We start from the raw sequence: 18,757 nt of genomic DNA on the forward strand, positions 1-18,757 counted from the left end.
CTATGTTAAGTCAATAAGAAGAGTGCATTTCAAATAGCAAGACGATGATATAATTAAAATCAATAGAGCGAATTCTTACAGGGATCTGTAATTCTTTTTTAAAAAAATTATCAAAAAGTGCTTTCTAACAGTAGTTTTTTTTTTTTTTTTGGTTTAGTTTTCCTGGCTGCAGAACTCTTTAAGTTGTACATTTGAGTGAAGCTCGCGCCAGATGTGAGCAGACGCGTGAAACAAACCGGAAATAATAAGAACTTGTGTGTCTTTGTGCGCGCGCTACGGGACTGACTGCATCACCCATATCCAAGTTAACTTAGATTGTTTTGCTGCTTTAATGGTTTAACTCAGGGGTTCTCAACCTGTGGTCGTGATCCCTTTGGGGGTCGATTGACGATTTGCCAGGGGTCGCATAAGACCATCGAAACAAATGGATTGTTATTGTCTACTCTTCTATTGCTGTGTGTGTGTGGGGGGGGGGGTCGCGGCAGTGTGGGGGATGGTAAAAAAGGGTCGTTAAACCGCTGGTTTAAGTTCTAGTTTAAATTTCACTAATTTAATGTTTAATAACTTCTAACTTCTAGCTTAACTTTCACTAATTTAATTACTTTTAGTTTAATTTCACTAGTTTAATGTTTGAACTTCTAGTTTAACTTTCACTAGAATAATGTTAAAACTTCTGTTCTTTCATTATTTCACTATTTTAATGTTTTAACTTTTCGTTTAACTTTCACTAGTTTAATTTTCTAATTTCTGATTCTTACATCATCTCAATGTTTTAATGTTTGAACTGCTTGTCAATCTTTCATTATATATATATATATATATATATATATATATATATATATATATATATATATATATATATATATATATATATATATATATATATATATATATTAATGTTTAAATTGAAGACTCTGTTGAATGAGGTTCGCCAAATATTGTTACTATGTATATTATAATGTTAAAAAAATTAGGGTTAGAGATTAAAGCTTCAAAAGCTTTAATACATTTTTTTTAAATTGGGTTTCAAGAGTCGCAGTCCGGCATACGAATACTCTACCACCTGGCCACCATTATAAAGAGAAAGAGCTTGGATCTAAACCTCACTGGCCTGGTGGAAGCTATGTTTATCGGTTGCTTTGTCATAACATATTTTTTTTTTAAATACACGCTTGGGTGGTTCTGCGGGCGTATTCTGCTCTTCCGCTAGGGTCCACTTCAGAGTGGAACTCCCCTGTTTAGCGTATTTATGTGTGTGTGTTTGTGTGTGTATGCGATGTTACAGAAGAGCTGGGGGCTGCTTTGCGCACATAATCATCAGGAGAGAAATGACTCATTGAAGCAACAATTTTGTGAAACACAGCGGAAGTGACGTTTTATCCCGACAAAAAAAAAAAAAGAAAAAAAAAACAATCAACCGACGTTTGCAGATTGAGAAAAAAAATCAACAAAGATTCGAACCTTTTACTGCTGCGCCCAAGAGTGCAGCCCTCGTCTAGCTTGTTATGATTTGTGGAGAGAGTTGCAACGTAGCCAGGAGCAAGAATGAAGTTCTACCCTTCCCTTATTACAAAGCTTACATCAACTCTCTCTCTGTCTGGTACACATTCTGTACATTACGTTATTTCTCACACTTCAGAATCTTGAATCAAGTTGAAAGTTTGCACAAATACTGTATCGAATAGTGTATCGAATAGTGTATCGAATATTGTATCGAATATTGTATCGAATATTGTATTATCTATTTGTTTCACTCTCAGTCTTTTTATTTCCTTTTTCTAACGTTTTCAATAAAGATTCAAATAGATCGACTTGACATTTCTCCACAACTCTTGCTCTTCTTTTTTTCTTTTCTTGTGGTGTATTGCTTGAAGAATGTAAACGTGATCTTAGAAATCAACGAGCAGATTACTCTAGTGGAAATGGAAATCTTCAATTCAATTGAACACAAGGTTCTCGGGGATTGCAACGATCTTCCATCAGCAAACAGGAAACTGGAATAGGAAGTAGAGACAGAGAGAAGTAGAGACATTGGAAGAGATTCTGTTCAAGGCAAAAGACTGAGGGGCATGGAGAAAGACGGATAACGGAGCTTGTGTGGTGCCCCAACGGTCCAGCACACTAAAGGATAGCTGATGGTAAATGTGAATACTTAGCATTAAATCAAAGTGATCAATTATAGAAACTCTGTCAATATAAACTCCATATGTAGAGTAAAGATTTTCAGGTAATGAAATTTTTTACACGAAAAAAAAAGTTCCTTACCCTCTTCACCTTTAAAATGATGTACTTTTAAGTCTATCTGAGAAAAATTATTTGTGAAATACATTTTTCAAAGCTTATGAGTAATCTGTACCTCACTTGCGGGCGTAACCCTTGGTTGTTTTTTTGTTTTTAAATGTCTGTGTTACTGGGTACAGGTTTAAAGTTACGTTTGGGGGAGGGCTATGTGGTGCCGTTGGGTGCATGTCTGTCTTCCCGATGCTCCTGGCTAGCTAATGACGAGAATTAAATCTTCTGTTCATTAAAATCCCTCCGTCGGCCTGACCTCAGGAAACGAGTGCAGTGTAACAGTCCTACACGAGATCACGTGCTACGTGTCCAAATTTTTACGGCGGCAAGGCGAGGGTTGAGGCGGCTTAGTGAGTTCATAACTTGCCTGATTGACGATAAGCTTTAAAGCACTTCTCCTCTTCACTTGGAGACCAGGTTCCTCAAACTAGCCTGTAGCAAGAGTAGCCAATCATTCGCGAGCACTGAGAGAGAAGAAACTAATGTGTAGTATTTTATTGTCTCTTTAATTTGTAATTTTTTTAAAGACTATACGTTCTACGACATTGTGTCTACACCACACGGTGTGTGAACCTTTCTGCACACAACAATAAGATATTGTTCTCCTTCTTTCTTTTCTTCCTTTTTTTTTTTTTTACATTTTTTAATCCTTATTCTTTTTTTTTTTGTTTGTTCTATTTTTCTACCTGTTTTTTTTTCTTTTTTTTTTTCTTCTTTTTTTAAACTTGAAATAAGAGATAATTTTCTTTTGAAAAGCTCAATGAGGTCACGTGACTCTTATTGTACTCATGTTACCAAGATTTTAAAATGATGAGAAAACAACTTTAAAAAAATAACTAGATTATATACTTTTTCCCTTATTAAATTGGCCTATAAATATTTAAAAAAAAATTTTAGTTATCATCTTAAGATTTTAAATGCAGTGCATCAACCTTTACCTGTCTCTTAGTCTCTTGGACTGTTGGGGCACCATATATTATCTGTCGACCGTCCCTTTCCATTCCTCCCTGGCTTTTGTCTTTTGACCAGAATCGAGTATCTCTTTTAATGACAGTTTAAGTGTCCGCTTTTTTTTTTTGACAGTGGTCAACAATGATCAACAGGTCATCGTGGGGCCCGATTGTCAGTGTGATCCTCTTATAAATCTCCTCATTTGTAGTGCAGTGCATAGACGCGCCATCTCACGTTTGCTTATGTAGACCTGCCTCAGTACCCACAGAATTCAATTTTACGTTCCTATCTACTCAACCAGAACCCGAGTCGGCAATATTTTAAAGCACAGGCTTTAATCTCACTTCATAGTGCTCTGACATTTGTGTGTGTATGTTAAAGTTGAAACAATCACTCGCTCACACCTACTTATATCAGACACACACACACACACACGTGCAGCCATTCACACCTAGATTGTATAAACCTATCAGCACATGTACACGACCAGAAGAACGGGAAAAACGCATGGCTTTATTTAGCACCTCACTTTCTGGAGAAGACATCAAACGTGACGGGTGGATGGAAGTTAGACAGTCTCCTCTCCAGTAGAACTTCTACTCTCTGTGTGCACGAGTACAGTGGGGGGGGGGGGGTACAGTGCTGGTACAACAACACTCGTTATGTCTTACACACACACACACACACTCACAAGAGAAATTATATGCGTGAATAATTGACTGAGACTGAAATAAGTGGAAGGATTAAACCGAGTTGATCAAATGTCTGGTACGTTGAGTCCCCCCCCCCTCTCGTAGCTCGTGAAAAGTTTCATTGCCAAGGTCACATAAGAGGATGCACTTAAACATGTGTTCATCACTATGTTAGAGACACTCGTGTCTCTGTGTGTGTGTGTGTGTCGTGTTGTCTGGAATGTGATGCCTCGGTATTAAAAAGTCTAATTTCTCAAATATTACTCTTTTTTTTTTATCACCATCTGTTTGCGATTTGCATTTGATTGTTAACTTCCCAATTTAAAACATGTAAGTCTATCGTCAAATTCTTGACTAGCTCACTTAGGGGTTTACTTACTAATGAACATCTGTGTGCCTTGAACAAGTGAAGTCTGTTTCTCCAACCATCAACGTCAGTTGATTGTACAACCAATACAGAAGTTTTTGTGCCCAAATCAGAATATCACGTGATTGTTTTGTTTCACTGGTTCGTTCAAGTTTAGTTTTTCAAACAGGGGGACGCGGTCTCTGTTGATGGTGTCTAGTAGTTAGGGGACCTACTCATAAGGGACCGTGGCCTCTGCTGGGTTTGATCCCTGCCTGCTGCCACACATGCAGGACTTTTGGTGTAGGGCCTAATACATTTCCGAACGTTCGAAACTTTAAGTCATGACTTGAAAGTCTAAATATAAATTGAACCTTTGAACCTTGGACCATGTTGTTTAAAACGACGCAATGTGCTGACCTCTTGCCTCACACCGTCCTATCAAAACTAGTTCATTGACCTGTAATTAGTTCCAATTTCACGTTTCAAGTAGTATTCTGTGCCATTGTTTAGACCAGGTGTAATTACTTCGGAGCTGCCTTCCCCTAAATAGAATTGGATACTTCTTGGTTAATTGTCGTAAGAGTCGAACTTTTGGAACTCTAGGCCCATGAGAGCGCCTTTCCATTGGCCTGTCTGAACAACTCTTTATGTCAGGGAGGGATCCAAGCAGATGCACATTTGGCACAACTCTAAAACCGATGGCTCGTATCCCAAACGCGTTAAAAACAAGAGATACACGCAGTTTGCGCTTGTAGGAATGTATGCTTTAAATAAATGTATGCTTGAAATAAATGTATGCTTTAAATCAGGGGTGGGCAAATTACGGACGGCGGGCCACATGCGGCCCGCCGAAGTGTTTTATGCGGCCCGCCGACACATGTAAAAATCAGGTGCGCCCACGGTATATACATAAAAAAAATGCAAATATTAAAAATAATATCTGTATAAATTATTGAAACTGTCTCATTATAAAAGTTGTAAGTAAACGAAGATTATGCTTATTGGCTATACATCAATACACTCAATTCAAGACACAATCTCTGAGTGTTGGGTAGGCTTGGAACAAGATGGCAAGAGTAACAACTGATGGTACTCGATCTAAATAAATATCCCAACCATAAACTCTAAACAGGAAAGTTTGTACAAAGTTGCATAACATTTTTGAATGCAAAATCACCAAAATATCGGTACTCATATTTAATAGAGCTAGTCATGTTAACTACGGGTTTCCGATATATGAACAAAATAATCCAATGTAACGCTAGCTTAGCAAGGGCAAGGCAAATGAGAAGAATATAAAATCTCAAGGAAGAAATTGTTATATTACTTGAAGGACATTGACTGTGACTTTGATACCAATATTTCTAATGAAGAGTGAAAGACAGATATCATGTCTTTTATAACGGCTATTGCAATTGGTTGTTTATATATAAAATATAAATGCATGTTTATTCTTTTCAAACAAGGATTTCCCATTTCTACAGGCAAGCAAAGGAAAATAGTTTTTGTCATTTTCCTTTGATGAAAAGTGAAACTATTTTTAGTGAAATAATTAAAAGTACAACACTTATTAAGATTCCTTAATTGTGCAATTTATAAAAGCAAATTTTAAGACATCAAGAACCAGTTTTAAATATTATCAGCTCACCATTTAGCACAGAAGCTGATTCAGCTCCAGAGGACATAACTCCAAGCAAAGAGAAGTTCCAGTCAGTACTACCACGGGAGTCTTATGGGTGCCAGAAGCTGTATTTTCAAAATTAAAAAACCTCTGCTGCTGTTCAAAATATTTGGGTACACATACATCTGTTCTTCTTCGTTCTCATTTTACACGTTGGAGGGTTCAGATCAGTAATTCTATATCTAAGATGAACCGCGCAGTGGTTTCCAGATCAGGCAGCTCTCCGAATAGTCTTTGGAGAGTCTTGTTCGGGTCTCGTGATTTAGTATGCACCATTGAAGGACATGGCCAGCATTCTCTGGTGATGCTCTAAAGGGCAGGTTTTCCTCGTACCGATTTTTAACTTCCAGAACATATATTATTGTCTCATTCAGTGAGCAAACATTATTTTGTGGAATCTAAACAAGTATAATCACTCGTCAATGTTGACCGGCTAATTTGACAGCAGTCACAGAGGTAACAACTAGTAAGATAGTTTCACAGTTCGGAACATTATGCACGAGTGTAAAAAGTAAAATACTGCACATTAAGTAAAAATTTATATTTTTGGGAATATTGTGATATATAAAGACAACAGCAATTTTAAAAATTTGTAAAATTGGTTTCAAAAACTGCTAACTCGCGGAGTGTGAAAAAAAATAAAGAAACGTGAATATAATACAGTGTAAATATGAGTTAAAAGACATTCTACACAGTTAGCGAGCGTATCTTTTTAAGATATATTATATACATATATGCGGCCCGCCATTCCCAAACTTTTTTAAAATGCAGCCCTCGATACAAAAAGGTTGCCCACCCCTGCTTTAAATAAATGTATGCTTGAAATAAATGTATGCTTTAAATAGATGTATGCTTTAAATAAATGTATGCTTGAAATAAATGTATGCTTGAAATAAATGTATGCTTTAAATGGTTAGGCGTTATGTTTTGTTCTTTGTTTACGTTCAGTGTCCCATTCTGTTCGATCTCTTCAGTCTGTTATCTTGTTCACAACACAGATGATTATAGTCTGTTATCTTGTTCACAACACAGATGATTATAGTCTGTTATCTTGTTCAGAACACAGATGATTATAGTCTGTTATCTTGTTCACAACAAAGATGATTATAGTCTGTTATCTTGTTCACAACACAGATGATTATAGTCTGTTATCTTGTTCACAACACAGATGATTATAGTCTGTTATCCTAATCCATGCAGATCTTGGTTTAAGGCTATTTGAATAGTTCTCCTTTTTTTTCAGCTCTTATTTTTTATCCTGCAGATATTGATTACAGTAATCTTCATTGTAATAGTTGGCAAAGTCACCAGTAGATCATACTCTAAGAATTTTGTATAGATTACCTTCAAGCTCAAAGTCACCAATAGACTCTAAGAATTTTGTATACATTACCTTCAAGCTCAAAGTCACCAATAGACTCTAAGAATTTTGTATACATTACCTTCAAGCTCAAAGTCACCAATAGACTCTAAGAATTTTGTATACATTACCTTCAAGCTCAAAGTCACCAATAGACTCTAAGAATTTTGTATACATTACCTTCAAGCTCAAAGTCACCAATAGACTCTAAGGATTTTGTATACATTACCTTCAAGCTCAATGTCGCAATCAAAGAGTAACATTTTATCTAGTCCATATTTTTTCCGCTTTGTCCAAAAGAGCCTTTCTTTTTCCGATGACCATTTTCCAAGTAACTTTTTTCTCCAGACACGGGGAGAACAACACCAGTCTTGATGTATTGGTTCCGACATTATAGGTTCACAATTTAGAAGCCGACCTGTCATACTTAATAGAGAGACGACATCCAGACAAACGCTATTTTGGGGGCGCTGTTTCGTTTTCATTTTAATGCCACATCTAGGCTTCAATGAACTGGGTCGGGAACGGAGGGCTGTTGAGAGACGAGTGACGAGATTAAAGGGGGGGGGGGAAACAGTTGGGGAAGGACGGAAATAACAACTTGGGATTACTTCCATCACTATTGATGACTTGGTCTTCTCTAGACTGAAATAGTAACAACAACAATGGTGCTAGCGGTAGCTAGTACTTTAAGTCATAGGTGGTTTTAATTCTCTGTTATGAATATACCAACTTCAAGGCCGCCTACCGTTTGCTTGTAACTGAGTTAAGGGAGCTCGAGTTCGAATCTCTTGGAATGTTTGACTTGAAATGTAAATCGAATTGAGTAGTTGATGCTGAGGTCCTTAAGTCCTAATAGAAAATGGAAATCTTCCTTCTTTACCCACAAGTGAGTTCTAAGTCAATGGCCACCCAAAAAAGACGGAACCAGAGCGCATTGAGCAATGATCACAGCACAGATCACAATTAGCAATGACCACAAAACAAAAAATGGGATCAGATCTTCCTGAGTATCAAAAAGTAGCATAAGCGCGTGACAAAAAATGAAATTTTATAATGTCCTGGAATTGTATTAGAATCCACTCTGACATTTAATACATTTTACATCGTCGTGAAGTCGAGTGTTTGAAAAACAGAAACGTTTTTTTTTTCTTGTCCTATACAGAGCGATGTCTTATAGAACTACTTTCACATCCAGAGCGATGTCTTATAGAAATACGTTCACATCCAGAGCGATGTCTTATAGAAATACGTTCACATAAAGAGCGATGTCTTATAGAACTACTTTCACATCCAGAGCGATGTCTTATAGAAATACGTTCACATCCAGAGCGATGTCTTATAGAACTACTTTCACATCCAGAGCGATGTCTTATAGAAATACGTTCACATCCAGAGCGATGTCTTATAGAAATACTTTCACATCCAGAGCGATGTCTTATAGAAATACTTTCACATACAGAGCGATGTCTTATAGAAATACGTTCACATACAGAGCGATGTCTTATAGAAATACTTTCACATTCAGAGCGATGTCTTATAGAACTACTTTCACATCCAGAGCGATGTCTTATAGAAATACTTTCACATACAGAGCGATGTCTTATAGAAATACGTTCACATCCAGAGCGATGTCTTATAGAAATACTTTCACATACAGAGCGATGTCTTATAGAAATACGTTCACATCCAGAGCGATGTCTTATAGAAATACTTTCACATACAGAGCGATGTCTTATAGAAATACTTTCACATACAGAGCGATGTCTTATAGAAATACGTTCACATACAGAGCGATGTCTTATAGAAATACTTTCACATACAGAGCGATGTCTTATAGAAATACGTTCACATACAGAGCGATGTCTTATAGAAATACTTTCACATACAGAGCGATGTCTTATAGAAATACGTTCACATACAGAGCGATGTCTTATAGAAATACGTTCACATCCAGAGCGATGTCTTATAGAAATACGTTCACATAAAGAGCGATGTCTTATAGAACTACTTTCACATCCAGAGCGATGTCTTATAGAAATACTTTCACATACAGAGCGATGTCTTATAGAAATACTTTCACATACAGAGCGATGTCTTATAGAAATACTTTCACATACAGAGCGATGTCTTATAGAAATACTTTCACATACAGAGCGATGTCTTATAGAAATACTTTCACATACAGAGCGATGTCTTATAGAAATACTTTCACATACAGAGCGATGTCTTATAGAAATACTTTCACATACAGAGCGATGTCTTATAGAAATACTTTCACATACAGAGCGATGTCTTATAGAAATACTTTCACATTCAGAGCGATGTCTTATAGAAATACTTTCACATACAGAGCGATGTCTTATAGAAATACTTTCACATCCAGAGCGATGTCTTATAGAAATACGTTCACATCCAGAGCGATGTCTTATAGAAATACGTTCACATACAGAGCGATGTCTTATAGAACTACTTTCACATCCAGAGCGATGTCTTATAGAAATACGTTCACATCCAGAGCGATGTCTTATAGAAATACTTTCACATACAGAGCGATGTCTTATAGAAATACGTTCACATACAGAGCGATGTCTTATAGAAATACTTTCACATACAGAGCGATGTCTTATAGAAATACGTTCACATACAGAGCGATGTCTTATAGAAATACGTTCACATACAGAGCGATGTCTTATAGAAATACTTTCACATACAGAGCGATGTCTTATAGAAATACGTTCACATACAGAGCGATGTCTTATAGAAATACGTTCACATACAGAGCGATGTCTTATAGAAATACTTTTACATACAGAGCGATGTCTTATAGAAATACTTTCACATACAGAGCGATGTCTTATAGAAATACTTTCACATACAGAGCGATGTCTTATAGAAATACGTTCACATACAGAGCGATGTCTTATAGAAATACTTTCACATCCAGAGCGATGTCTTATAGAAATACTTTCACATACAGAGCGATGTCTTATAGAAATACTTTCACATACAGAGCGATGTCTTATAGAAATACTTTCACATATAGAGCGATGTCTTATAGAAATACTTTCACATACAGAGCGATGTCTTATAGAAATACGTTCACATACAGAGCGATGTCTTATAGAAATACTTTCACATACAGATCGATGTCTTATAGAAATACTTTCACATACAGAGCGATGTCTTATAGAAATACGTTCACATACAGAGCGATGTCTTATAGAAATACTTTCACATACAGAGCGATGTCTTATAGAAATACTTTCACATACAGAGCGATGTCTTATAGAAATACTTTCACATCCAGAGCGATGTCTTATAGAAATACTTTCACATACAGAGCGATGTCTTATAGAAATACTTTCACATACAGAGCGATGTCTTATAGAAATACTTTCACATCAGTGGTTTGATTATTGGTACAAGAATTCGAGTCGAAACGATGCAATTATTGAGTTGATTCAATGTCATCGAGCATTGAATCCATAAATCGATCCGACATTTGACTATCCTCCTGCCCTTGTCACGTGACAAGTTTCTGATTTGCCCTTTCTCATCAAATACATTTCCCTGCCCTCATCTTGTCCTCGTTGTGTTCTCTTGGGGGTGTTGAACTTTTGACCCGCTATCTATCTGAGCTGTAAGTGCCGCCCGTTCGATACTTCCCTTCCGTATGTATACTTCACCAGGCCATGACAACCCCGGCACAGACACAAGGTATCGATTCCAAAGGCCCAGCGCAAACCTTCTAGAAGGATTGATTCGTAGTTTTGACGGTCAGATAGCTACAGAATGGAAAGCTGAAGGACTAGGCAATCACTTGATGATCATAGATTTGTAAGATTGGCGCAATTAGTTCTCTCTACTGCTTATTAACGGCTCAATCTTCGATTCTGAAATTCTTACCTTCATGAAGGTCATGACACTGTTTCATCTACTTTCGGAAAAGGGGATGGAAGTTAAAAGACCTTGAACTGTCTATCCACATAAACAGAAACGGAAGTAGATTTACATCACATCTGTACAAAAATGTCTCTCATTTCAGTCTCCTGGCCCTGGGTCATCTAAGATCGTCTGATGATTTTAGCTTTTTTCCCCATTGATAATCGTCTGCCCTAGTATAGGCGTTATCGTTCTTTGCATAAAAAAAAAAATCAAACTTTGCCATTAATTCGCTTGATGTTTCAGTTGAATACTCTTCTTCACTCTTGACGTTATAGATCTAGCTAGGTTTCTAGGTCTACAAACTAGATTTAGGACTAGGTCTAGGCCTAGTTTTCTTTGAAAGAAGATACATTACCTCTATGGTCTCACTTTTTTTTTGATCTAATGATTAGCAATGGTTCTGCGAGAAATGCGGGTCGCACCGGGCATCGTATTCCCTTGCTACGCCACTAGATTAATAATGTTTCTACCATGCAAATTAGGCGGTAGATAAATGTATAGATTCTTTCTGTTTTTGCGAAATTTGTTTTCACATCTTGTACATCTGATTTTTGGCGAATTTTTCTTTCAGGTGGTTTGATAACATAACACTGGACTAGACAAATGACTTTCTTTTTTGAATCTCCTGTCACGTGTGTTGGCATGACGTGTCATATGTCAGTGAACATGTGTCAGATCCCGACCTTCAACTAAATGGCAACCCCCCCCCCCCCTTTTTCCTTTTAGAAACTTGAGCCTAAAAACCTTGACCCTGGTAATCTAACGCTCTCCACCTGTTAATTTCAGGCGGAGACCCCTGGGGGGGGGGGATCTTCAATTAACTTATCAAGTCTGTACACGCCCCTGTTTATAAAATGTTATTCAGTCATCGATCAGCTCTCCTTAAAAAGAAAGGGATTGGGTAAAGGTGGGGGGCGTTGAAATAACGATGTAGAACAGGGGTTCTCAAAGTTGATCTAAGACCACACTCTGGTAGTGTGAGGGTTGTCTGGTTATGGTATACTATTGACATTTATAAAAATGTAACCTGAAGAACAGAATAGTTTCTTAAGTTTGTTAATATGTTTAGAGGATCTGGAAGAAGTCATAATGCTGAACTTATGAGGAGGGAGAGTATTTGAGAGGTGTGTGCGGAGAAATTGTGAGAAGCAGTGTGGGGAGCAGTGGGGAGAGAATGTCGGGTAGAACATTGGTAGGGAGAAGTGTGCGGGGAAGAGTGAGGAGCATTTTGAGAAAAGACTGGGAAGTAGTGTGAGGAAAGACTGGGAAGTAGTGTGAGGAAAGACTGGGAAGTAGTGTGAGGAAAGACTGGGAAGTAGTGTGAAGAAAGACTGGGAAGTAGTGTGAGGAAAGACTGGGAAGTAGTGTGAGGAAAGACTGGGAAGTAGTGTGAGAAAAGACTGGGAAGTAGTGTGAGAAAAGACTGGGAAGTAGTGTGAGGAAAGACTGGGAAGTAGTGTGAGGAAAGACTGGGAAGTAGTGTGAAGAAAGACTGGGAAGTAGTGTGAAGAAAGACTGGGAAGTAGTGTGAGGAAAGACTGGGAAGTAGTGTGAGGAAACATTGGGAAGTAGTGTGAGGAAAGACTGGGAAGTAGTGTGAGGAAAGACTGGGAAGTAGTGTGAGGAAAGACTGGGAAGTAGTGTGAAGAAAGACTGGGAAGTAGTGTGAAGAAAGACTGGGAAGCAGTGTGAGGAAAGACTTTGAAGTAGTGTGAAAGTAAGAATGATAGTAACAGTGAAAGTTAGCGTATATGAAAGAAAGTAAAAAAAATAATGAAAGTATAAATGAAAGAAAGTCAGAATGAAAGTAATGAAGAATGAATGTAAGAGAACAGATGATCTGAACAAAAGATTGTGATGAAATAGAGAAAACAAAATGCATACAAAAACACACACACAAAGAGATAAAAACTTTGTTAACACAGGCCGTGATGCTGACAGGCTTAGGAGACAATCTCCCAGGAACACCTCACCAAGGGCGGGTGAGTCAATGTTGCCAAAACAAGCATTGAAGGAGCCACCAAGACAGATAACGCTCATTAGTAAGACTGGAAAGTAGGAGGGCGATCTGGGTTAGACAAAGGTGTCCGTGTTACTGGTTGGAAGACTGCGGAGGCTGTATGTATAGTTAGGGCTCATCTAGGCCTGCTGCCACCAGGGTCAATTCAATTGGAAGTATTTTCTTGTTATTTAATCACAGGCATTTTCTTATCTGACATGAAGAAAAATATGTTGGAAGGAGATACTTTAAGTGTTATATTATTCAAGTGTACAAGAAATTCGGTTTAAACTTACTTTGAAAAAAAAAAAATCTTCAGCAGCAATTAACTACACTAATATCTGTGTGCACGAGTTAGGAAGAAGCCGTGGAAGTTGCCTAGGTCCGATATCTGTGGCCGTCCTATTTTATGAGAATGGGACAAAACTTTTATTTTTTATTAACACCCCTGTGGTAATTTTACCTTTTTTTTTTTGTAGACACCAGAAACATTGAAAAATGATTTTACACTATTCATTTCTCTAAGAAGCTTGCTAGATAATAATTTCATTGCTGTTATACACATTTTCTGTTTTCTAAATGCATTGCAGTTCTATACAACATTATGTAAACTTATATGCACAAACCTTTACCCTAAATTTAAGTTAACACAAAGATGTAGTTTAATTTTGACATCTTAAAATTTCAATAAGGCACATAATGTAAAATGTATAATTTTTTTCAAGCAGAAACTTCTTTTGTTAGTGTTGTAGGCAATGTTAAATTATGAAACTAGTGAATAGATCTGAACTAAAGAAAAACCAGACTCTCAGAGTGGAGTCTATGTTATTGTACCATTGATAAACATAAAACTAAGCAGCCTTATGTCTAAACAGAGTGCCGAGTTTCGATTTCTTTTATTTATGTGCATAAATATGAACTAATGAGAATAAAAATGTGAGAAATTAAAACAAAATTCAATCCATTTGCTCAACACAAGTTACACAACTCTAGTCAAAGTGTTTCTCTTCGTTTTTTTTTTTTTTATTTTAATTTTTACACTTTTTGTTTCTCTTAGACTTACTACAAGAACCATGAGCCGATGACAAGATGGCGTCTCAGAGAGGAAACGGTGGCCTGAACGAAAACAGTAAATGGTGTGCACAGGTGCACATGCCGCCTCAGCGCTGTCAGGAAAGGAGTTCCGAAGTCGACAATTACCTGCCTCACTCACCCTCCCATCCGCACCGCCCCCTCCCACCTCACATCCTCGATCAGAAGGAGAAATACTCTCTTTCAAGTTTCTCCACCCCGGCCCCCGTTGCAGTGAAAGTACATTTCGCATCACCAGGTACTTCTTTCTCCAGTCCCTTGTTTCTCCACTCGCCCGCTCCTCCTCCTTCTTCTCAAACTTTACAAAACTCGCGAGATAATCGCGTTCAAGTCTCCTCAATACGGCTTAGAGAGCCTGTACCGAGTGTAGTAACTGCAGGGGAAGTAACGCTTGGTACCCGCTCACTAAAAACTGTACCATCGCCTGATGATAATAATATTTACACAAAACCAGACCGGAACGCGCAAGACTTACTCGTAACTCGTGCCGCATTCAACAGCGCAGCGAAGGAGGGCATTCGCCCCCTGTGCTCAGATGGGCAAACTTGCCCGCCGGTCAACGGAGACAAAGCTGGAAATAGTTTAAGTTCGCTCGCACGTGAACTCTATTTGAAGAGCGATTCGAGCGAAACTGGACAGCGTTTGATCCATCGCGAGGCAAGGCCGTCTCATCCCATTCCTCCTGGACACGGGGCTAAGACTCCGACAAACATTAAAGTCAAGGAGAGTTTACTTTTTTACTTCCGGTCATCTTCTTACGAAGTTGGTCAAAACAATAGCCAACGTCTAGCGCGCAGCAAGCGCGGGTGCAAGGGGCGACGACCGAGCACACAGCGCCCGCCAGCAGACGATAGCAAGAGATCAATAGCAAGGGAGTTCACCGCTGGAGTAGTTCCTTCCCTTTCGCCGCTTATCGTAGAAGAATCAAATCCGAAAACATCTACTCCTGATTTGAACCCTGGTCGTCAGGCTGTCGACGTAAGCATCGTTACACTGTCTCGGGATGGAGAGGCTGGGAAAACACCTCAAACTGACCAGGGAGTAGCCTTAGTAGAATTTGGACCCACTATTAACTACAATCCAAATAAAAATAACGGCGCTGATATACAATCACTAAACAGCGGTTCTCGTAATGAGAGATGTGTCTCATCTGGAGATGAATCTGTTAAAGTTTTCACCTCGGACTTTACAGATGAGTCTGTAAGAGATCAGATTTTGGATCTTGCAGCCGTAGATTCATTCACCCATGAAAGGATATCATGGAATTCACCTTCAGACAGCTTCATTTGTGATGACATCGACGGCAGCGCTCAAAGCCTGAAACCCTCCTGCCACTGCGAGGTTCTGTGTTCGTGTATTTTGTTAGGCAACCGCCTCTGTCTCCACTCATCCCAGGAAAGCGTTTCACAGGTGAGCACAGCAACTACTCGATCAGCGCTCACCGGTGAAGAAGTTTTAAATTCGAGCAGGTCTGGTCTCTGCGTGCCTGCGAGGGATTTTCAGGGTAACCACTCAGGGACCCTTGACTTCGGTGCCGCTCGTGCTTACGGATACAGTCACGAGCCAGACACAGAGGATATAATTGTTCCAGGATTAATCAGTTCAGACTTTTTCACTAGCGGATATGACGCAACGCATCAATCGGGAATTCATTATTTAGGTAAGTGACACACTTTACACCCTAAATGTTTGTTGAACTAGAATCAGCGTCATTTTTTTTAAACGTTCATTTTTCGTTCTCAGTTCATTGTATGTAAACGTAATGGTGTGTCTATCTGAATTGCACACCTCCGTGTTACGAGGTGGAGGGTTCACTTTTTTCCCCCCTTTTACTGATGGGATGAAATATTTTTATTGTTGTGCTAGCTTCAATGTTTTTTTTAGCTTTTATTTTGTTCCATCTGAAGAGGAACTGGCCAGACGCCATGGTTAGGTACAGAGAGAGAGAGAGAGAGTTGATAGTGGATATAGAAGTTGATAGTGGATGTTATAGTTGATATAACAGTTGATAGTTGGTATAAGAGTTGATATAGTAGATATAACAGTTGATATAACATTTAATAATTAATATAATAGTTGATTTAGTAGATAGATATAATAGTGAATAAAAGTAGATGTAACCGTGGACATCTAAATAAAATATCAGGTGGACTTTTCAAAATCAATTAAGCCTATTGTAAAACAATATTTCTTTTTGTTTTAAATTACAACACGGCGTTACATTAAAGTGTAATAAAAAAATAAGAGAAGTAGTCTAAGACTTTTGATGCCAGTCTGTTGTGGTGACACGTCAAGTCTGTGACATCAAGAGTTTTTTGTTTGTTGTTTGTTTCAACTAGAGATCTAAGAGTGCACGGCGCTCAACAACAACGCCCCGTTACATCGACAGCACAATGTCACATCCAGGTTCATCCGACTTGAACATCTTTGAAAGACCTGAACAATGTTAGGCTTCAAGGCACCTCTCGACCCCCATACCTCTCTCTCTCTCTCTCTCTCTCTCTCTCTCAGGATGAGACCCCCGTTGTGTTTCAGGTCAAGAACAAGTGACAGATTTGTGATGGCCTTGAAAGTCTCGAGGCCAATGATATGAATCCTTCCATTGGCCTGGATGAAAGCAATCGTTCTTGCTGAGCTGGTGCCTGGCATAATGGTCCAATTCACGAGGGTAATGAGCGAGACCACATTTTTTAAAATATATATTTTCCGTTACTACAATATAGTCTAGTGACAGAATAATGACGCTTTTTTTTCATGCTAGCTAAGTGCAATGATCTCGGTTCTATAATATGGCACCACACTGGGATTCATTTTCGTTTCTCTATTGGGCCAACCATTTCTTCTGTATGGACTTTTCTACAGGAGGACTCGATATCGATGGAGAACGTGTTCAGTTTAAAACTCTAAGCCAACATAACTATCGACTACCTAGCTGTTGCCACCTAGGTATTGCCAACCTATTACCCATCTAGGTATTGCTCACCTAGCTAAGGCCAACCTATCTGTTTCCACCTAGTTATGGCCCACTTAGCTATGGCCCACCTAGGTATTCTCAAGTTCGCATTCAGCAGTTCAAGTGTATGTTATTTCCTTGAAAAGTTAAAAAAAAAAACAACAAACAAACAATTCAACGAAAAAAAAAAAAACCACATTTACAGATGTGCCAAGTTGAAAGAGATTCCCATTGATACTGACTCTGTTACACATTATTGGCATTTATTTTCTTCATTAGCCAGATAATCTTTAGTTGTTTGAATAACACATCACTTGATGAGTGGTTGGCATCGATCTGCAGGTTAAACATAAGTCATCACTTAGATACACACACACACCGAATGTAGAACACATTTTTCTTTACCTGAATTGAAGTTGACTTGGAGTCATGTGGAGTGAAGTTGTTTCCTTGATTGTACTCGTCTTTACTAAGCACGTGTAAATACAACGGTAGAGTTATGACCAGAGCCGGATCTAGAGGTGTGTAGGCTCCGGGGCAACCAAAGGAGTGAAGGCCCCTAATTATTTTCTGAACTAAACAAAAAATATTTTGTTTTTATTTATTTCTTGCCGCCCAAATAAAATCATTTCAACAAAGATTGTAGTAAGCTGTTAAAGTCATTGTAGTAAGCTGTTAAAGTCATTCTTCTTCTTCTTCTTCATCGTTCTCATTGATGAGGTTGCGTGTCAATGTGTTATGCGCCAGGAGGCCCATTGACTCCGACTTCAGCCTGCTTTTCTTTCTGGGTGTGCTCCCATAGCCTTTGATCAACCAAGATCATCTGCAAGGCAGCAGGTGTTTATTTTCGGAGTTTTCTCTCCTAGATGAACTGCTATCCCTAGCTAACGGGTTTCATCTACCCGGGTTTAGAGTTAGAGCGCCCTATACTCGCTTTTTGCAATCATTTCCCTGGATTTCTGAGATGTTTTTAGTAAATATTCTAACCACTGGAATACTTCACCTCATCCTCCATGACTGCAAACCAGTTGGTCCGCGGCTGTTTATTTGCTATTCACAGCTAACCCTTATATCTAAGGGTCTTTCCCCTATCCGCCACCTGGGGACGCGCTTGGTAGAAGGTGGTAGCTCCCCCAAGTGTTAAAGTCAGATACAAATTAATTAGAAACTAAACTACCGCGTTAACCGATAAAAATCTGAGATATTTTTTGGACCAAAAGTCGTTGATGATTTCGCTGAAATCAATCTCCGGAGTAAATCACTTTCAACACTAAGTGTCTGTGTGTGTGGTGGTGGTGGGGGGGGGGGGGGCTTGGAGAGCAGGTTCTGTCATGTCCTGGTTTGGATCTTATTCTTGATCATCTTCAGTTTTGAACCACCCCCCTCTCCAGTGCCATTTGAGACCCTCAAAACCAAGTCCATTTTTTGTTCCTGATGGTA

The 18,757-nt window shown here is 38.6% G+C and overlaps 1 protein-coding gene across 4 annotated transcripts in view; it reads left to right on the plus strand.

The window, feature by feature from the left end:
• Nucleotides 1–18,757, plus strand: part of LOC106055773 (uncharacterized) — a 193,879-nt gene that overhangs the window by 25,148 nt on the left and 149,974 nt on the right. For all 4 annotated transcript variants that reach the window (XM_056012939.1, XM_056012936.1, XM_056012938.1 and 1 more), the window contains one exon: nt 14,330–16,024. In XM_056012939.1, the coding sequence (XP_055868914.1) occupies nt 14,362–16,024 (1,663 nt within the window). In that variant the 5' untranslated portion in view covers nt 14,330–14,361. The remainder of the gene's footprint in view (nt 1–14,329; nt 16,025–18,757) is intronic.

Source organism: Biomphalaria glabrata, chromosome 15 (genome assembly GCF_947242115.1).
Source record: "Biomphalaria glabrata chromosome 15, xgBioGlab47.1, whole genome shotgun sequence".
Classification (NCBI taxonomy): Eukaryota; Metazoa; Mollusca; class Gastropoda; family Planorbidae; genus Biomphalaria; species Biomphalaria glabrata.